This window comes from Rhinoderma darwinii, chromosome 11 (genome assembly GCF_050947455.1).
Source record: "Rhinoderma darwinii isolate aRhiDar2 chromosome 11, aRhiDar2.hap1, whole genome shotgun sequence".
NCBI lineage: Eukaryota > Metazoa > Chordata > Amphibia > Anura > Rhinodermatidae > Rhinoderma > Rhinoderma darwinii.
This window is the reverse complement of record NC_134697.1, coordinates 50,802,979-50,825,720: the sequence shown is the minus strand read 5'-3', so window position 1 is coordinate 50,825,720 and position 22,742 is coordinate 50,802,979. Positions and strand designations below refer to the sequence as shown.

Genomic DNA, 22,742 nt, shown 5'->3' with positions numbered 1-22,742 from the left:
ATACTGTATGCACTAAGGATCTTCAAAGTAGACATGAAAGACCTGTTTGTAAATGTCATTTCTTATCTTTTCTTGCGTATATTTAAAACTTCAGATACAGCCTTAGGCCTTATTCACACGAACGTGTTTAACATTCGTGATACGCGCGTGAAAATCACGCGCGTCGCACGGACCTATGTTAGTCAATGGGGCCGTCCAGACAGTCTGTGATTTTCACGCAGCGTATGTCCGCTGCGTAAAACTCACGACATGTCCTATACTTGGCTGTTTTTTGCGCATCATGCACCCATTGAAGTTAATGGGTGTGTGAAAATCACGCACGGCACGTGGACGCACTTCCGTGTGTCGCGCGAGATTGAAGGAAAAAATAAAAGCAACAAATATAATGGTGGTTTCTCTTGGCTCAAATACCCACAATATCTCTCTCAGACAGGAGCAGGCAAAACTAAATTGGGTATGATCCAACAAATACCCTAAATAACATATATAAAGTACAGTGAAGTTTACCGCTCAGACGGCACTGGTAACAGTCCAATATCATTCAGTATGGACACACTCTCCCAGAAAAATGCAGTGGACAATCCGCAATCCAATGAGGGTGTGGATGGTAATTCTTATCCTTGTAGTTCCACCGAGCTCCTTATCGTCTCTCTCCACATTCAAAGAACCCCTGGTAGGAAAAGGATCTTATGTCTCTAATAGATGGAAAAAGGAAGATAAATAGTGCAACACCCTCTGCAAAAAGATTGTTCCACGCCAAGTTTAATCCATACTCACAGAAGTAACAAGAAATAAAAGCATCAAGGTAGGTAAAAATCTTTAACATTTCTAGGCGGCACGCCAAACATTCTCGCCCTAATGTATGTAAATTTATAGGAATTTAAATGTTGTGCGGCTATATAAACTTGTTCATTAGACACACATGTCCCAGAGGAAGCCCGAAGGGCGAAACTCAGGGTCGGCGAGAGTGTTTGGCGTGCTGCCTAGAAATTTTAAAGATTTTTACCTACCTTGATGCTTTTATTTCTTGTTACTTCTGTGAGTAAAAGAAAAAAAAAAAAGGGTGAGAGTGTTTGGCGTGCCGCCTAGAAATTTTAAAATAAAAGCACTTCCTTCATTTATTTTTCTAAACATCAAAACCGTGTGTCATAAGGATGGCATATGCGTGAAAATCACGCAGCCACGTACCATTCACTGATGACACACGGAAGTGCAACACGGGCAAAACCCTGCATTCATGTGAATAAGGCCTTAGGCCAGTTTCATACCAGTGTTTTATGGGCACATTTCTGTGCTTTATGGCCGCAAGTCCCGGCCGTCTGCAAGTCTGATGACCTGAACAAACCGTACCATAGGTTCCTTGGGCCACTTTAACAAGGGTGTTTTTTGGTCAGTATTTTGCATCAGTATTTGTAAGTCAAAACCAGAATTCGACTATACAAAAGTTTAATCGAAAAATGTGCACATCTTCCGTGTTTTAGACCCACTCCTGGTTTTGGCTTACAAATACTGAGGCAAAATAATGACCAAAATTGGCCGCATGTAAAAGTGGCCTTAGACCTCATGCACACAGCAGACCCATGTGTACAGAGCCTGTGCGGAATTTCACACTACTTTATACTATGGTGCTTTAGGTATAATTCATCCGTATGGTGCAGTATTAGACATATTGGTCAGGTTAACAAAAACCCACATCAATGATTCAGTTTGGCATTTGGTTTTCTGTGAGCAACTAAAATATTTGAACCCTGTATAGATCTATTCTGAGCAGTTAGGTGCAAGAAAAAAAAGGAAATTATTTAATTAAATTAATTGTAATTATTTTTTTATTTCAATTTAATGTTTTGATTTGTGATTTTGAATCATTAAATTATAAAACCTTTTTTGTTGCAAGTAATGTAAATGAATAGTTTTTTTTTCATATTGGTCTTTTGTTATTAATGGTAAAAGTTTACTTTCATTTCCCTTCTATAGGCTACTGGAAGTCGTATTGGACTGATGACCATGACGGTGTGCACTCTACTGGCAGCAATCATAATTGCGTTTGTGCACGGCTGGCAGCTAACATTGCTTATTTTGGCTTGTATTCCCTTTTTGATTGGTGCAAATTTTATTAGAATGAAATCAATGTCTGGCCATGCATCAAAGGATCAAAAAGCTTTAGAAGAAGCTGGAAGAGTAAGTCTGTTTAATTGTCAAAATGTGATAGCAAATGACTTGAAATGGCCAATTCTGCTCTCAATCTATTTTATGTATAAAAAGGATTGGGAGATTAATTAAATAATCAAACACCTGGACGGTTTAAGACGACAATTTATGAGAGACATAAAATATCCTTTCAGGACAAAAAGCTACAGTTTATTAGGGATATTAAGAAACATTTGACAAATTTGTAAACCAGCAGTCGGCGCTGCATGGGGAAATAGTTTAATTTTGCAACATATTTCCTCTTTATTATATCTGTTGAATATAAAATAAACAGGTTGAATTAAATAGAGCAGTATCTCAATGTAAATTTGCAGCAAATAGACAGTCTTCTTCATTATTTAAAGCAGCCGCAGGATGTTTGGCAATGATAGGGTAACGTGGGCTATCAATAGATACTAAATCAGGGAAATCAATATAGCAATAGCACGTGTGCTCGTATCTTTACAGCAGTATAACATTTTACTTCTGATTGGTTGATGTGAAGTAGAAGTTTTATATCTAAATACAGTACCAGTAAATGACCGGTGGACAGCTCACATATTAAAGAAATGTTCTCTTTAAGGTTAAGCCACACCCGTGCAGCCACTTTAATATATTAGTGAATTGCATTATGGTCATTTTTGAAAATCCAATTTACACAAGCAGCAGATTTACTAATACTCTCTATATTTTAGACAGTGTAAACAGACAAGGCAGTCAGAAAATGCACCAAATTTATCAAAGTTGGGGACGCTGTAATATAAATTTGGTGCATCTTGCTAGACACTTCTCTCCTCATACCACCAATATGTTGGCTTGGTTTACACCTAGTTTTGCGCATTTTTGGCACAGTGTGTCACATTTTAAGCTGCGACCTTTCCTGCTAAACCACGCTCCCTTGTTGAGTGCGGTGCGAAAAGTGTCTAAAACAGTTAATAAATGTGGCACACGGCATGTACGCCAGAATTCGGACTTAATTTAAGCATTTTAAATAGTAAATCTGCCCCATTCTGTCCAAAACGTGTATACTTTTTAAGGCGTGATCTCGTTTTACCGTGGATTATTATTTATTTTTTTTCATTTTCCTTATCGTTTTCAATACAGAAAACTGCAGCGTCAACAACCTGCATGGGAAAACTGCAAACACAGGCCATGTTCACAAGTAGCGTAAACACTACAGAATTTCTACCAGGATTTTCTGTGCAGGAATTCTGCAGCGTTTTCGCAATATAAATTGACATGCTGCGGGTTGAACATCCATACAGCAAGTCACTTTCTGCACGTCTTTTGTGTGGATTTGTTCTGCAGCGAGTGGATGAGATTTCTTGAAATCTCATCCACATTGCAACTACTGTAAACGCTGCAGAATTTCTGCACAGACAATTTGGACAGATATTTTGCAGTGTTTATGCATGTGAGCATGGCCTTACAGGGACAATTCACATTAAAGGGAATGTGTTGCCAGCAAAACATGTTTTTTTTTTTATATTAAACATTTAGTGTGTAGGTGATTAAACATTGTTCAAATTTTTTTATTTTTTTCACGAGTCAGGAAATATTATAAATAGATTCTAATTTATAATATTTCCCATTGCTGGTCACTAGATGGAGCTATTCCCCAAAATTGCAGCATTGCATGTGGTAAAGCAACCACATTGCTTTTTGCTGCAAAATTGAGAAAAAAGCACTCGCTCTAGTGAGCTCTGAGAATCCCCCCCTCCTTTATCCTGGCTAGTGCCGGGATAAACGAGGGGTTTGAACGGTCTAACCTCCTACACTGTGTGTCGCCATTTTTTGAGCTAACACATAGTGTAGTAGGTTTACATACAGTAGTAAACACACACAAACACGAACATACATAGAAATCTCTTACCTGCTCCTGCCGCCGCGGCTCCCTCCGGCCTGTCCGCTCCGTCTGCTGCCGCTGGTCCAAGTGCACAAGTCCGGAAGCCGCGACCGGAAGTAGTAATCTTACTGTCCGGCCGCGACTTCCGGTCCACAGGAAAATGGCGCCGGACGGCGCGCATTTCAAATTGGACTGTGTGGGAGCGGCGCATGCGCAGTTCCCACACAGACGGCGTACACAGAAGTGGATGGGACGGGACCCGTTCGCAGTCCCTATGGGACTGTGGCTGCCGTATTCCATGTCTGTATGTGTCGTTAATCGACACATACAGAAATGGAAAAAAAAATGGCAGCCCCCACAGGGAAGAAAAAGTGTAAAAATAAGAAAAAGTAAAACACAAACACACAAATAAATATAAACGTTTTTAATAAAGCACTAACATCTTTAACATATTTAAAAAAAAATTGTGATGACACTGTTCCTTTAAGGGCATGTTCAAACATGGTGGAAATATTCCGCTGCGGAGTTTGCCGCAAATTTGCGTCAATTACGCAATGACTGCTGCAAAATTTGTATATGTGATGGTTCATCCAGACGTGGCAGGTTATGCTGCAGACTTGCCTCAGGTTTCATCCGCAGTGAAAATCCCCTGCTTCTCCGCAACACACTGAGCATACTACAGATTGTAAATTATGCACCGCAAGCTATTTCCAAGCCGTTGTCTTCTGCAACATCTGCACCAAGTAAACGAAAAAGTAAAAAAACAAAACCAGAACGAAAAGCCTGCTGTGGATTTCCACTGTGGCTTGTCTGCATCGGAATTCCGCAGCAAATCCGCCATGTCTAAACGTGCCCATTTTACCAAAGCTTTTGCCATGTTTTTTCAGATGCATGGGTAGCAGGATTTAGATTTTGGTACGTGTAGACATACCCTATGGGTTCTGTTTATGCTGACCATAATTTGTGCGTGGAGAGAGGACACAATTGTTATGGTAATAGTCGTCCCATTGCGACAGCTCTCCTTTCAGAATATCGTGAAACAGCCAACATATATGACACCTGTATTCTGCTATGGCTGGGTTCACACGACCTATTTTCAGACATAAACGAGGCGTATAATGCCTCGTTTTACGTCTGAAAATAGTGCTATAATACGTCGGCAAACATCTGCCCATTCATTTGAATGGGTTTGCCGACGTACTGTGCAGACGACCTGTAATTTACGCATCGTCGTTTGACAGCTGTCAAACGACGACGCGTAAATTGACTGCCTCGGCAAAGAAGTGCAGGACACTTCTTTGCTACGTAATTTGAGCCGTTCTTCATTGAAGTCAATGAAGAGCAGCTCAAGATTTACGAGCGTCACAGACGCCTCGCATAATACGAGGAGGAGCTTTTACGTCTGATACGACGCAGCTGTTTTCTCCTTAAAACAGTCTGTCTTTTCAGACGTAAAAAGCCTCTCATCTTGTGCACATACCCTAAAGGTGCAACCATCTGCACACTAAATCGGCAAAAGAAACACTGTACAATTGTATTACTTTATTTTTTTAAGCCCATTTTAGTGTCCATTATAAGACATTCCAATTACAGCTGATACTCACTAAATATTCTCCTCACATGTGATATTCTCACTCCCAAAAGATCTAAACCTGCTGATCCAATTTGCAGCTACTTTGTTGTCAGAAATGATGGATTGCATAATCCATGATCATAACAATAAGTAATTTTATTCTCCAAAAAGTACATTCATTAAATAGTGTGGCCCTTTAGCATGTATTCTATTTTATTCATGAAAAGTCTGTAAGTGACTTAGATGAGTCAGAATAGGAATGAATATTTCCTCTATACAATAGATTATGCCTGCAGCAAAGACATACGATTTCTTGTAAGATGTATTATAAATGAACTATGTCAATAGCAGTTATTGAGAAGCAGCTACTATTAACCGTTCATAATACATCAACATGTAATACATGCACAAATCTACATAAATGACTTAAAGGGAATCTGTCAGCAGCCCTAGGAAAATTAATCGTCTGTTTCTCGGTCATGCAATTTGCATGACCAAGAAAAAGGGTATTGTTACAATGTCTTCCCCATCCCCTATATCACGCTGGCAGCAGTCGCTGACAGATTCCCTTTAAATAAAATATTTAGAAACACAATACCCTCTCTTTGTATTCTTATAGCAAATTGTGGTCGAATGGGTGGGGGTAACTTTGGGCTTTAACCCGTATAATTATGCCCCTGCGACAGACAAAGAAATTGTTGCCCTATCCTTATTATAGGAGATCAATATCTGATTGGTTGGGGTCCGACTCCCGGCATCCACGCCGATCAGCTGTCTTGAAGGGGCCACAGTGCTAATATGAGCACTGCATCCTCTTCATTTTCTTTACTGCTCGCACTGTGAATAGCTGACACACTTGTAGCGGCAGTTCACAGTATTAAAGCCTTGTACTATTCACTTCAATGGAAGAAGACTGTAATACTGTGAACCACCGCTACAAGTGTGTCAGCCATTCACTGTGCATGCAGTAAAGGAAATGAAGAGGAAGCAGCACCCGTACAAGCACTGTGGCCCCTACAAAACAGCTAATCGGCAGAGATACCGGGAGTCATACCCTGACCAATCAGGTATTGATGGCCTTTCTTGATAGGCCATCAATTTATTTGGACTGGAAAACCCCTTTAAGGACTCACAAACGTTGGCACATCACAACCTTCAACCAAAACCCTCCACATGCCTGACTTGGCAGCTTAATTGTCTAAAGGTTTCTAGGTATCTAGACTGTTAAAAGAATTTCTGTATTTTTTTTGTAGACCAATGGGATCCAACATATGATAAAATCATGCTGGGAGACGTTCAATTAAGAATAGCCACAGAATATGTTTTGTTATGATACAAGATCTATCTGAATATGTAAAATATGATTTATTTTTTTATGCAGATTTCCACTGAAGCAGTTGAAAATATAAGGACAGTTGTTTCTCTGACTAGAGAGGAGACATTTTATGATAAATACAATGAGAGCTTAAGTGGTCCTTACAAGTAAGTAACATCATTTGTTAGGAAAAAATTTGGTACTCTGGCTGCAGTGTGTGTGTAATAGGGGGACCAAGAAGTGAACGGCCGTGCCTAGTGTAGCTTTATTCTAAATGATCAGAGTGCTTAATAGTTTCACTCACACTTGTGATGACAAAGTCAAGCCTTGAAACCCACATGAGTTAAAGGGGTTTTCAAGCTTCTGATAACCTATCCACCGGACAGGTCGTCAGTACATGATCGGGGGGGGGGGTCCAACACCCGGGCCCCACACAGATCAGCTGGTCCGGTCCCTCCGTGCACCGGATGTACAAGCCGGAAGCAGTTAGCTCCAGCCACGGAATAGCGGACGAGCTGCAGAGCTGCAGCTCTGCTCCTATTCAAGTGAATTGGAGCAGACCTGCAGTACGGCCGCTATGCTATGTACAGAGCCACCTGCTTTTGTGTTCCGTACATAGCATTATGTGCCACAACACATAATGCCGGAGTGGCTTATGGGTGCGGGGTCCGGGTGTCGGACCCACACCGATGACATACTGATGACCTATCCGGTGGAAAGGGCATCAGTTGTCAGAAGGTGGACAACCCCTTTAAAGGGTCATCTGGGATCTCGTTGTCACGGTCCATATAGTATGGGCACCATTATGGGTCAGTGGTTTTCACTGTTGCCTTGCAGCAATGGGTTTCTGAGTTTAAATCTGACCAAGGTCACCATCTACATGGAGTTTGTATGCTTTCCCTATGTTTGCATGGGAATCCTCCATGTACTACGCCTTCCTCTCTCCACTCTGAAAACATCCAAATAGGCTAACTGGCTTTCTATGAAATTTGCCCTGGTGTGTGTCGGAGATAGGGAAACTAGAATGTGAGCCCCATTGGGGACAGCAGCTGATTGCAATGTCTTTACAATACTATGGAATATGTTGGCACTTTCTAAGCAATGGAAAATACATAATTTCAAGGAGTATTCCCAGAATGAACAGTTGTCTGATCTCCAGGGGTCCCACCACTGGAACACTCACCAATCACAGGAACAGAGGTCCCGACCCATTTCTCTTCACTACATGACCACAGCGAGGAGAAGTTTGAATGGAGCAGCGGTTGAGCATGCGTAGTGCTGCTCCATTGAAAGTCTATGTAATGGACTGAGACAGCCGAGTACAGCGATTGGCTGTGTGGGTCAGTCCCATGGACATTGAATGGAGGGGCCGAGCTGCATGCTCAACCACTGCTCCATTTAAGCTGCTCCTCACTGTGTGGGGTGCAGTGAAGAGAAATGGGGGTCTCAGGACTCACATTCCATTCCTGGAACTAGATAGTGTCTGATCCTGGGGTCTCCAGTGATCATACACTTATCTCTACTGTAAATGGGTGATAATTGTCCATTCTGGGAATACCCCAATAACGACCTTTCATTATAGTGGCATTTAGGAATTTCCTAAGCATCAATTTAAAATGATTTGGAAAGTAAAGAATCAAATTAGGAGTCAATAGCAAACGTCTAGGTTCATTGGCTACCTGGCTCCAAAGAGTTGTCAACCATGCTCCACGGTTAGGCGGGATTCACACGACCGGGTCGTTCCCGAGCCCGAGTGTCGGCCGGTAAAATCGGCCATTTTGCCCGGCCGGTTTGCATAAAGTTATGCATCCGTGCCGGGCCGGGCAGATCCGGACAGTGACATCAGCGGCAGCTCCTGAAGGGGAATCCCCATGTGTTCGGGGATTCCGCTTCAGGAGTTTCCCCTGATGTCACTGCCCAGATATGGACAGAGACATCAAGCGCTCTGTCCAGGAGCGGAATCACCGAAAACACGGGGATTACGCTCCTTCAAGGAGCTAAAGTGCGGCTAGCACATAGCAGAGCGGGGAGATACCTCCCCGCTCTGCTATAGTGGCGTCGCTACAGTAGTAGCAGCCGCAGCAGCTGCTGCTACTACTACTAGCGGCGCCATCGAAGGTGTCGCCGAGCCAGGGTGCTTTTAACAAGCAGGGGAAGGGAGCCAGCGCAGCGCTCCCTCCACCTGCTGTACACCCCGGCCCTGCAACACAGTGTACAGCGATGCCATTCGTCAGAATGGCATCAACTCCTCCTCCTCACATGCACTCTGCGCTGTGAGGAGGAGGAGATAGAGCGCAAGCGCCGGGAAACCCGGCCATCACTCGGAACACATTCCGGTGATGGCCGTGTAATACCCGGCCCCATAGACTTCTATGGGAGCCGGGCGGCCGGGTGTCCGGGCAAAGATAGAGCATGTCCTATTTTTTGACGGCCGGATTTTCCGGCCGTCAAAAAATCGGTCGTGTGAATAGCCCCATTAGGGGTCTATTATTCCTAATGCAGCCGGGTGCCGGCCGATTTATGAACGGCCGGCACCCGGCCGGGAAACCCTGCCGTGTGAATGAGGCCTGAGATGATGTATTTAAATTCTGCCCTATTCTTTGAAAAATCCTTGCTCTTTTATTCTTCATATAACAGTTGCAACAATGGCAAAAGATATACAAACTGTATTCAACATTTTATTCTAACACTTACTTCCAATGTGCATTATGTTAAGAATTACTTGAATCGCTGGATTTCACCCTTAAGCATCAACTCACTATTGAATATGAATGCGTATATGAATTAAACATGATTATGTGAGGCTACAACATATAATAATAAAGAATCAGAACTGCATAGTTGTCCACTGACAAGATTTTCTCTTTGTCATTTTGCCATAGGGACTCCTTGGCTAAAGCTCCACTCTATGGATTCACTTATGCAGTTTCCCAGTCAATAAACTTTTTTGTGAATGCTGCTGTATTTCGATTCGGAGCCTGGCTGATTGCACACTGCTACACACAATTTGAAAATGTGTTTATGTAAGTACTGCACTCCAAAGGATCTGTGTCTACTGTACTACATATAGAATGCTGCTTGAAAGAGTTAAAAAGGGGCTGTCCAGGATTAGAAAAAAAAGGATTTTCTTTTTTTCCAGGAACAGCACCACACTTACCAATGGGCTGTGTCTGGTATTGCAGCTCAGTCCCATTTACTTTATTGGGCATGAGGTGTAATACCAGACACAGCCCACGGATAAGAGCGGCGCTGTTCGAAAAAAAAAGAAAAAAAAAGCAGAACCTTTTTTCTAATCCAAGACACCACTTTCGAATGTCAAATTCCGCTTTGCTCCATCTGTATTCATATATTAAAATATTTCAGTATAAGCAACCAGGTTTCTTCACTATGTAAAGCTTATAAATAACTATTTATTGATAGGAAAGTAACTCTCTCTCTCTCTCTCTCTCTCTATCTCTCTCTCTCTCTATCTCTCTATCTCTCTATCTCTCTATCTCTCTATCTCTCTATCTCTCTATATATATATATATATATATATATATATATATATATATATATATATATATATATAGGGAGAGATACATACCCTCAAGCATGCGTGCGCACACACAAGAATACACAGGCAGAAACATAAGGCCCTTTTACACAGGCCGATGATCAGGAAAACGAGCGTTCATATGAACGCTCATTACCGATTACTGCCTGTGTAAACAGGGCAACGATCAGCCAATGAACGAGCAAACACTCGTTCCTCGTCTGAATGTATAGTTTATGCTGCCTAAAATATTATCGTTCTCCGCAGCACTTCTCCCTGTGTAAACAGGGAGACGGGCTGCCGAGATAATAGAAATGCATGGGGACGAGCGATCGTCCCCATACCAGCTCCTTGTGAAAGGAGCAAACGAGCGCCGATCAACGAGCTGTCTCGTTCATCAGCGCTCATTTACACGGCCCATTTCGGGCTGTGTAAGAGGACCAATAGTCATAGAGACACAAGTAATGTAACACACTGTTTGCATTTCTTTGATTATTTCATTTGATCTAGTAGAATATTGCTCCATTAACGCTGTTCATCTTTATATTCTCTTCGGTGCTTCTTTCTAATTTAACTTAACCATTTAACTGGTTTATTTTGTTGTAGACTTCCCAGTAAAGTGAACACAATGCAATATATTAGATCATCACTTATGATTTGTATGCAGTGCAATTGACAGTTTGTTTGCAGTCTATACTCCTATGCTTCATCATGCTGAACTTTTGCAGAACATGTTGCCTTTCTATTGGCAAAATAATTATGTGGTTACTATTATTTTTGCATTGGAGAACTTATTCTTTTTTATTTTGTCTTATTACAGTGTATTTTCTGCAATTATTTTCGCTGCTATGAATGTTGGACAGTCCACATCTCTTGCTCCTGACTTTGGAAAAGCCAGAGTATCAGCCCAGCGAATGATGAAGCTCCTGGAAAGGAAACCAGCAATTGATAGTTATAGTGAAGATGGTGAAAAACCGGTATGATTATTTAAAAAAAGATACAATCATCTCTTCCTAAACCGTGCATCAGAATTTAATTGTCATTGAACATATGATTTTTTTATTTCTTCCTGACTAGGTTTGATTTTTCATTAGTAAGTTAGAATTACCATCAGCAACAAGATGCTTTATTGGCAAATCCTACTTGCAACAATATAATTAAATCAATGAATTCTCTTCCATCCAATACTGTGGCTTCTCAGAACACATTTCAAGACTTGAGTTTGTCTGTGAAACACAATAGCTCTAGGCCTCCTGCACACATATCCGATTTGTTACAGGTTTATTTAGTCCGGATTTGCGGGCAGAAAATATGCAGTGGTAAACTGTTGTAGGCAAGTGACTGAGATTTAAAAAAAATCTCATCCACATGCTGCTAAACATTTTCCAAACAGAAATCAGAGCATGCTGCAGATTTTAAAATCTGCAGCATGCTCATTCTGTACTGAATGGCCACTGCGGATTTCACCCTTTTCAATGTAGGAGTGAAATCCACTGTGAATCCGCAGCAATAACACATGCGGTTTTTGCTGCGGATTCTCTGTGGAAAATCTGAAACACATCTGCTATGTGTGCATACCTCCCAACTTTCAAGCATTTACAAGAGAGACAACCAATGCGGCTCGCGTAGAACGCCCCGACAAATTTTTCCCTGTTAAGCCACGCCTCTAACCCTGCCCAATCCCTGCCCATGCAAACCCAGTTTAGCACACAAATTATCATGCTCCAATAGTGTCTAGCTATAATGCCCCATAGAACCCCCACACAGTATATAAACCCCATAGCTGCCCCCACACAATATAATACCCCATAGTGCCTCCTACACAGTATAATACCCCATAGCACCTCCCACACAGTATAATGCCAAATATCTGCCCCACACAGTTTAATTCCCCTATAGATGCACCCATACAGTATAAGGCTAACAGATGCCCCCATACAGTATAATGCTTACACAGATGCCCCCATAGCTGCCCCATACAGTATAATGCTACCATACAGTATAATGCTCACACAGATGTCCCCTTACAGTATAATGCCCCCTTAGCAGGTGCCACCATACATTATAATGCCCCATAGTGCCTAATAAAATTAATAAATAAATACTTACCTAGCCCTGTTCCCACAACGAGTGGGAGGAGATCCCTCTCCTCCTCTGCTCTGTGCTATGAGTGGCTCGGCGAATATAGGCGCGATTATGTCACTGTATCGCGCCTGTCTGTACCGGGCCGCTCACGGCTGCTTCACATCATGATTGCTGAAGGAGGGAAAAGACTGTTCCCCGTTTCAGCATAGGTTTCAATTGTGTCAGCGTTCTAGGGATGCAGATACAGTTGGAATTGGGACATACCACCGGCAGCCCGGTGACAGCGGGACACCGCACGAAATCCAGGACGGTTATGTGTGTGCAGGGGGCCTTTATAGAACACACAGCTAAGGCCTATAGGCAAAGAATTTGGGAAATGCAATCTGAATATCTTAACAATTCCTGCATTTATACCGAACAGTTATTGTTTCAATAAGTACTGTACAATACATTTCACCAAGCAAAACCACATGTTTATCTCTTTTACAAAGGACAGAAATTTATGGAAACACTGACACATACACATTATGGACCAATAATCCTTACACGTGCAAGATCCGTAACTGTATGTAAGATTTCGCACTCAGGGGCACACCCAGAAAATTGACCTGGGGGCTCCACAGGCAATAGTGACATCATGCCTAAATACAGTTTCCTCATCTCTAAAACTACACAGGGGTCAATATTCTTACTTAAAGGGGTTTCCCCACCATAGAAATTGACGGCTTATGTCTACGATATAACATCAATGCCCTAGATTTTTATTATGTAATTAATAAACTTCAATGATAAAACTTGATGAACATGTCTTTTTTTAACCATACTATGTTACTAATAATAGTATATTTTTCCTTGTGTTGTAGAGTGAGTTTGAAGGAAACCTTGAATTCCAAGGTATCAAATTTGTGTACCCAACAAGACCAAAAGTCCAAGTTCTTCAAGGGCTCAGTGTGAAAGTCTCCAAAGGGCAAACACTCGCCCTGGTTGGCAGCAGTGGATGTGGAAAAAGTACCTCTGTTCAGTTACTGGAGAGATTTTATGATCCGGTGGAAGGCACAGTGGTAAGATATGGAAAATTTACTGTGACGCCAAAAGATCTAATTCTCTCAGAAAATATTTCCTGAGGGACAGTTGCCATTTTAAAATTGCTTCGGGTGCGCCCTGCAGGCATTGTGGAAAGCAGCATGGTATTTTCATCTGCTGCTCTGTGTTTCTCACCCACACAATGTTCTAGTAAAAAGTCTAAAATATACATTTGAAAGTTTGTGGCTATATTATGGCCAAGTTCCTAATTATTCTGTAATTACATAGTAAAAGATACAAAGATATGACCCCCATTGCTAAAAATGAAAAATGAATTCTACTATTTAGGTCCGTTCTGATTCATTTTCATATGCAAATCCTACTGTATGTGGTTTGTGTTCAGTATTGTATTTGGCAGACACCATTCTAATAGGATTCAGTATGTGTCCAAAAATCTCAACTATGGATCTTCTAGTCATAATGATGTCTGTTACCTAAATGAGTCGGGAACTCAGGTGTAAATGGATGTAGCATTGTTGTAGCTGCTAAATATGTAAACATTTAAATTCTCACAAGGTGCAAAAAGCTTATTCCACCGATGATTCTGTTTAACATGCCCATTGCCTAATTTACTGATAGGTATGTTAATGTGCAAATCCTTAACTGCAGTGATAGAAAAATGCTATTTTGCTATTTTTTTCAACTGATTTTATTACTGCCTGAATAGTCTCATCAAATTTTAAAATAGGCTCTGAATTTTGCAAAATTACTCTAATTGACATTTCCTAGTTGTGTGGATTTGCACATTAATCAGACATTAGTATTTATCAGTAAATTGTAATATGCTCTATAAAATTAAACACTTTACTTAGAGGCTCATTCACTTAACACTGTCCCCTTTTTATATTTATTGCTTTGCTAATCTGCTTAGTATATTTACAATGGTTTTTACTTTTATTATGCTGGAATCAATCTAATGCATTTGGTTAGGAATAAGCACTGCTCCTGGCTAATAGCATACAGCAATTGAGTTCTTTATAGGACATTTTTGAAAGAGAGAGCAGCTGCTGTAGGGAAATTAAATGGCTGACAATGTTATACAGTTTCATGGAAAAGTAAGTGAACCCTTTGGAATTACCTGAACTTCTGCATTGATTTCTTATAAAATGTGGTCGGATTGTTATCTAAGTCACAATTATAGACGAACACAATGTAACTATACTAATACCACACAAACCGTTATACTGCTCATGTCTTTTATTGAGTAGATTGAGTAAACCTTCGCAATGCATAGAGAAAAAGTAAGTGAACCCTTGAATTTATTAACCTGTAGATCCCCCTTTAGCAGCAATCACCTCCACCAAGCATTTCCTGTAGCTGCAAATAAGATTTGCACAATGTCTAGGAGGAATGTTGGACAATTCCTCACTGCAAATGTGTTTCAGTTCATCAATAATTCTGGGATACAGAGCCCACTTCAGGTCATGCCACAGCATCTTCATAGGGTTAAGGTCAGGACTCTGACTTGGCCATTCCAAAACACCAATCATGCTTCTTTTTCAACCATTCTTTAGTTGATTTACTTGTGTGCTTTGGTTCATTGTCTTGTTGTATCACCCAACGCCTCTTCAGCTTGAAGTCATAAACTGCTGTCCTTACATTTTCATTTAAAGTGTTTTAAAACACCTTTGAATTCATTTTTCCCTCAATGATTGCAAGGCGTCCAGGCCATGAGGATTCAAAGCAGCACCAAACCATGATGCTCCCTCAACCATGCTTCACAGTTGGGATGAGGTTTTGGTGTTAAGTGTGCAGTGTTCTTTTTTCTCCAAATACCATTGTGTACTTGTGCTAAAACAGAAGATTTTGCAGTTTTGTTGTTTGCCCATTGTGCTCTTGGACTAATCTTAAAAGGATACCCACTCCTAGGGAGAGTAGTAACAGTCCTAAATTTTCTCCATTTGTAGACAATGTCTAACCGTGGATTGATTTACACCTTTTCAGCTACATGTGTCTCTATAACACGTCTTCTGATAGTTGTTTGCCTCAAAGCATAGTTCGCACTAACCAAACTTTCTTGAGAAGAACAGGTTTGTCAGTAACCAGGAATTGTGTGCCTTTACTTAATGGGCAAAGCAGCTGTGAAACCCACATTTCTAATCTCTAATGGCCCCCTCAGATGGCTCATCTCCCCCCGTGACGTAATCGCAGGGTGTCAATGATTGTCACGGCTGCCTGGGGGCCTAATGAAGGCCCCCAGGTCTGCCATTTTTGTGTTCCTTTTAAGCCCTGCCTTTGGAAACCTGTAAAAATCATGATAGACTGCAATATATTAGATTAGCATTGTAGTATATTGTGCAAGCAATCAAATGATTGCTGGTTCAATTCCCAGAGCGGGACTAATAAAGAACAAAAGTTAAATAAAGTTATATACACAGTGTGTGTATGTATGTATGTGTATATATATATATATATATATATATATATATATATATATATATATATATATATATATATATATATATATATATATATATATATACACACATATACAAAAAATATATATTGCTATATATATTTCCCATTTCCCCCCAAATGCAATGTAAAACAAGAAAAATTAACTTAACTGGGTATCGCCGTATCTGTAAGTTTTAATTATTACAATATAACCTTATATATCTCTGACAATGAATGCAGTAAAAAAACAAAACAATGTACCGTAAACTGCCAGAATTGCTGTTTTTTGGTCTCCATCTCCCAAAAAATAACGAATAAAAAGTGATCAAAAAGTTGTATATACCCAAAAATGGTACTAATAAAGACTACAGCTCGTCTCGGGAAAAACAAACTGCTCAATTGAAGGAAAAATGTAAAAAAAAAAATGATGGCTCTGAGAATATGGGGACACAAAACAAATTCAATTTTTAACAAGTTTTTTTCTAGTAAAAATAGTAAACAAAAAAAAAAAAGACTATAAATTTGGTATTGCGTATTTGTATTGACCAGCAGAATAAAGCTAACATGTCCTTTTTAGTGCACCGTGAATGCCGGAAAAAAAAACTAAACACAAAAAACACAAAAATATTTCCTAGTACATTATATGGTTCAATAAATGGTGCCATGAAAAACGACAACTCGTCTAGCAAAAACAAGCTCTCATGCAGCTGTATCGATGGAAAACGAAAAAACTAAAAATGGCTACAGAGGGTAGGGGTTAAAACGGTAAGTGCCGCAGCTTATTTGCATTTTCCTGTTTGGCTTGGAGTGCTGTTTAAAGGGACAGTGTCAGTTTTAGTACACTCATAAATGTAATCACTTACTTTTTCTCCCTGCACTCTACACTTTACTCAATGTGCTTAAAAAAAAAAAAAAAAAAAAAAGACTTAAACAGTCTGTTTGTGTGTTGTTAGTTTTAGTTGGAATGTGTTTGTCTATAATTGTGACATCCGACCACATTTTAATGCTAATCAATCCAGAAATCCACGTAATTCGAAAGGGTAAACTTACTTTTTCTTGGAACTGTGCATGGGCCATCCGGGTCCACCAAAGCGAGACCCGTTCTTAGTGGCTTTCACCAAAAACTGGAATAAAGTAATATTAAAGGAGTTTTGTCTAAATTCAATATTACAGATCATATTAAACATACTAATTTCTCATTCCCTCTCAGAACCTCCACCTAATGTGTTCAGTGCCAGTGGTCACACATGCTCAGTAGCTAATACCCACTGCTTGGACCCTCTTGTACAAGGGTGGCAAAGTAATTCTCAGTATTATGCAGGCCGGCTAATTAGAATCGGCGCATAAAAAGCAACTTCTTCTCACCAGCGCTGAACATATTAGGTAGAAGTTCTAAGGAGGAATCTAAAGAACAGCAGGGGGCACCATAACAAGTGTGTAACAGCAATACCACAGGAGCATTTTCTTTTCCTTAAAACAATTGTTATGTTTTGCATGATCTAAAACAGAAATATAATATTTACTCATGGAACAACCCCTTTTAACATTCACACTGCACAAATAGTACAGTGTGAAATTACTCTGCAAGATAATGTCAGAGGATTAGATACAATGTATGTTCAAACTAAATTTTGATATGTAAAACGTTTGATTTCTTATGCACATTATGTTTCTTCAATTACAGCTGGCAGATGATAAAGACACAAAGAAGCTGAATTTGAAATGGCTGAGGTCCCAAATGGGAATTGTATCACAGGAGCCCATGTTGTTTGACTGCAGCATAGAAGAAAACATTCAGTATGGAGTTCTAGACAGACAAGTGGCTCCTGAAGAAGTTATAGAAGCTGCAAAAGCTGCAAATATTCACACATTCATAGAAAGCCTGCCCGATGTAAGTAAAAACATGTCTGAAAATGGTTAATTGGCGACACATGACCGTAGCATACACGAGCTGAACAAATCCTACAAGTCACATCAAATCTTCAGCACATCAGTAAAAAGTTGGAATTGGGGGGGGGGGGGGGGGGACGCATGTTTACCAGGGAGTAACACAGGTTGATCCTGTCTTTCGCCTCCTCACCATAAGCCTCCTGGTCAGGCACGGTCAACCTGTGCTTCCTACCTTAATACTATTGCATTTGACAAGCTGAGCCTCCTGTTGACGTGTAGTGCTGTTCCCAGCGGTCCCATCATTTTAGCATTGTTTAGGTGTACAGTATGGTGGCATTGTTTACATAGGTGTGGTACAGTGAATCTTTGATATTTCCATTGTTCTTGAGAGCCCTAACTAAAAGTGCCTGTGTGCGCATCCAGATGTATTTGTGCATGTGCGCATGTATTTCTATGGCTATGAACTCCCCCGATTGACAAGCATTTTTCCCTGATTTGTGCCATCTGTTACCTTTTTGTTATCCTAACATCAATGGTATCTTCACTGAGTAGGAGGAACATCTGATTTTTGTAATAAGAAAGAACAGGTGATTTTTGTAATAGGAAAGAACAGGCTTGTGTCATATACTGTAAAAAAAACAATAAAAAAAAAAACACACACTAAAAATAAACTAGCGGCACCGAGAAAAGATGGTGGTTTCTTTCATTTCTGTAATTTGATAAGGAAAACACAATGGTTATTGTTTTTATACATGACTATTATATTTACCTATGTGCAGACTTGTCCTACTGTATCACCTGTGTGGACCTAAAAGTAGAATGACTGCATGGTGCACATAGAGTATAAATGAGAGAAATATTATTAAATAAAAATATGAATGGAAGAATGTTAATCTAGATTGTAAAAATTAAGATTTTGTTCTTATTTTCACAATCTCTTTCTTAGAAATATAAAACTCGGGTGGGAGATAAAGGAGCTCAGCTTTCAGGAGGACAGAAGCAGAGAATTGCCATTGCTCGGGCATTAATTCGAAAACCAAAAGTTCTGCTACTGGATGAAGCAACATCTGCACTTGACACAGAAAGTGAAAAGGTAACATTTCAACTCTCTGTTTACTTATTGACACAATTAACTGAATAACATATACTGTACTAAATGTATAGTGGGAGTCATGACATCGCTCTTAACTGGAACTATCCTTTAAAGAGAATTCTACTTGGTAAATGTATTCAATACCCAATCAGATGATTGAGTGATTGTCAAAAGACTCAGAACAGAATCCATCACTTAGAATACTTGGTAAAACTTAATTTTTATTTTGAAATTTAAAAGAAATCCATTCTGACTACCGCTTACTTGTTTCAGACCACCGGGTCCTTAGTCATTGCTATGACATCTATGACATTTACAGCAAGGACCTCCTAATCCGAAGCACATGATCGGTTATCTGGATGGGTTTCTTTTTAAACTGTGTTTATGTTCCTACAGCAAAATGGCAAATAAGATTAAACATTTTTTTTCTCTCTAATTTTTGTAGGTTGTTCAGAAGGCTTTAGATGATGCCAGACAAGGAAGAACATGTGTAGTGATTGCTCATAGGCTCACCACAGTACAAAACGCTGATATCATCGCAGTAATTCAAAATGGACGGGTCATTGAGCAGGGAACTCATCCTCAGCTGCTGGCAAAACAAGGCGCCTATCATGCTCTAGTAAATTCTCAAGTCACAAACTGATTTAGGGTTATTTATAAAACAATCTAGATTTGGTTCTGAAATGGAAACCCTGCACAAAGCGGTCTTGATAGTCACAGAAAAAGGAACACATCATCGCCCGGAGTTTAGCTCCTACTGGAATGGTGGTAGAACGGACTCATTGCATCATACTGGTCTCGTCCGGAAACTACATTTACTGTATGTCTTTATATAACATTATAATATACAGAATGTACCTATCAGTATGTGATCATACATTGTATTTAATACCGATGGGTATGAAAATATTTTCACTTTTTGGTAATATACCCCATATAATGTCACTTATCGTTTGCATTCAGCCTTACCAAATAGGGCATAGCCTATTGTAAAATGTTATTTCTGGCATGTTTAATTTATAGCTTTAAAAGAAGAAAAACACCTATGCTATATATGTTTTATTTTATACTGTATATTTAGTATTTTAGCATAGAATGTAAAAAAATATATCATATTTGGTTTGGCTCATCTGCAATATATAGAATTCCACAAAATATCTGCCAAGTGACAAAGAAAGGACCGTTAAACCTATCCTATTCTACAGAGGAGCTACAGGAATATATTTGATGTCATTAGGTCAGTTTCTACAAGGGTTTGGTAAACAACACCAATATTGGAATAGTCTTTGCTTGTTCGATCTGGGTTATCACTCTGAGGCCCTCATGCACATTGCCATATTATGGATCCATGTTGTACGGGTCTATAACAAGGTGTCCATAACTTGCTATTGACCCATACTGTATCTCCGTGTGCCTGTGATTTTCAGACTTTTTTTTCACACTGTTCTATAAAATAAATGAGAAAAGTGGAATGTCATTTTACAGAGGCACCATAGGATGGCACACGGAGTGCCTTCAGGTCCATACTTCGGAGACTGGCTTACAGGACACAACCCTTACTTCTTCACCACTAGGCTGTTTGCAATTGCCTTAGTTGTTACTAGAAATTTTCAGCCTCTTTATAGAAAAAGAGGGGCACAAAAATTTCACAGGTTTCAGTGCTTGTGTATTTACATATATATGATGATTTTACATCAGCAAGTCAAAATATTGGTGATGCTAGATAAAAGATGGAGATTAACTTCCATGGGACACAGGCCTAAGCATTCAACTGCCGAGCAGCAAATGATGCGGGTCCTTTATCGTCTGTTAGAAAATAGTTGAAACATTAAAGTTATTGTGATATACACTATAATATTTGTATCACGTCTGTTTTTTTTAATGTTACAGCTGAATGTATGAGAATTGTAAATAACTTAAATATTGCGTTTGTAAATACTTTAAACCTATTTGTTGCATAAAGATTTTCTTGTTTTAATCTATTATATTTTTGTGTCTTTTGTTCATGTTAAATAAAGAGGTGTGTTATTGTAATATTCTCACAAATCTCCATTGTTTTTTTTAAATATTAAAAGACTTGCCCGATAACAACCCCTTTTTTACTATTATAACCCATCAATCAAACGTATTATAAATCAGTTGAGGGTCTGACTCGAACTGGCTCATTCGGCTGTTTCTGTTTCCAATTGACCCACATGGAAGCTACTGGACAGTACTATATGAGTGCTCTCAGCCTGGAAAAGACAAGGAAAGCCAAATGCTAGGAACCATTGACCCTGTGAGGCCCATGAAGATCTGGGTAAGCATAGTGCAGAAATACATACTGTTGGGTTGTAGCAGTATATATGTCACTTGAACAGATCCTCATTGGCTAGCTGTGCGATACTGCTGTAATCTATGGGTCCCGGCACACTGATATTCCACACTGCTTCACAGAGCATATTCTGCCAACGCTTCTGAGGTTTCCATGCAGAGTGGGGGATGAATGACAGCAGAGTAGCCAGGCTCTTTTTACTCATACAACAGTTGTTAGTATTGCCACTAGTAGCCACCCCATCAATTGCACCACTCCACCCGACACTTGGCATTGTGCTTGGTGATGTGAGGCTTGCATGCAGTTGCTCGGCCATGTAAACCCATGCTATGAAGCTCCTGGTGCACAGTTTTGCGTATGTTAATGCCAGAGGAGGTTTAGAACTCAGCGACCCCACTGTGTAACTTTACTTCATGGCTAAGTTGCTACGGTCCCTAAACACTTCCACTTTGCAACAATAACACTCGCAGTTGATAGTGGAATATCTAGGAGGGAAGACATTTCACAAACTACTTGTGGCAACAGTGGCATCCTATTACAGGACCATGCTCAAATTCAGTGATCTCTTTAGAATGACCCATTCTTTCACAAACGTTTGTAAAGAAGACTGCATGGCTCAGAGCTTAATTTTATACACCTGTTGCAATGAGACTGAATGAACACCTGATTTCAATGATTAAGGCCTCATGCACATGGCCGTGCCCGTAATCAGGGCCAGCGATTGTGGGCACGGCCGGCCGCATTTTCGTGCCATGCTCCCATACAAAGTATGGGAGAACGGCCCGAAAAGTAGAACATGCTCCATAATTCCCGGCACGGTTCTACGGCACGGACACCTATCCGTAGCGATACGGAAAGGTCTCCGCGGCCAATTCAACCGGGTGGGTTTTTTACGGTCGTGTGCATGGGGCCTAAAAGGGTGTCCCAATACTTTTGTCCATACAGTGTACATTAATATACTTAAATAGGAGTAAAAGTAAAGCAAGCATATCTATAAACCAAGGGAAGAAAAATTTGAAAAGGGAAAAAAAGAATTGTACATTTTTTTTTTCATTAGGTCTGAGCCCTCCAGAGCGATATTTACTTCAATATACTCGCTACCCTATATTATGATCCCTTACCCTCCTGGAAAAAGGACCAAGCCTTAAGCCAAATATGAACAAATATGCACCACTCCCTTTCTCCGGAGCGATTTAAGGATGCATTGGGGGGATATGTTCCCTTTGGAGCAGGGAACCATTAACACTTTATACTGTTAGGCTGGATTTACACGAGCATGTTCGGACAGAATGGGAGCGTATTTCGGCTGCAAGTCCCGGACCGAACACACTGCAGGGACCCGGGCTCCTAGCATCATAATTATGTACGACGCTAGGAGTCCCTGCCTCGCTGCGGGACAACTGTCCCGTACTGTAATCATGTTT

At 40.2% G+C, this 22,742-nt stretch overlaps 1 protein-coding gene across 2 annotated transcripts in view; it reads left to right on the top strand.

Annotated features, from left to right (window-relative positions):
* Positions 1-21,015, top strand: part of LOC142663117 (ATP-dependent translocase ABCB1-like) — a 72,921-nt gene extending 51,906 nt beyond the window's left edge. The window contains exons 22-29 of one of the 2 annotated variants that reach the window (XM_075841422.1): positions 1,975-2,178; positions 6,988-7,088; positions 9,804-9,944; positions 11,277-11,433; positions 13,405-13,602; positions 17,706-17,912; positions 18,858-19,004; positions 19,450-21,015. In XM_075841422.1, the coding sequence (XP_075697537.1) occupies positions 1,975-2,178; positions 6,988-7,088; positions 9,804-9,944; positions 11,277-11,433; positions 13,405-13,602; positions 17,706-17,912; positions 18,858-19,004; positions 19,450-19,647 (1,353 nt within the window). In that variant the 3' untranslated portion in view covers positions 19,648-21,015. The remainder of the gene's footprint in view (positions 1-1,974; positions 2,179-6,987; positions 7,089-9,803; positions 9,945-11,276; positions 11,434-13,404; positions 13,603-17,705; positions 17,913-18,857; positions 19,005-19,449) is intronic. The other variant, XM_075841423.1, reaches the window with a different exon arrangement.
* Positions 21,016-22,742: the final 1,727 nt, after the last annotated feature.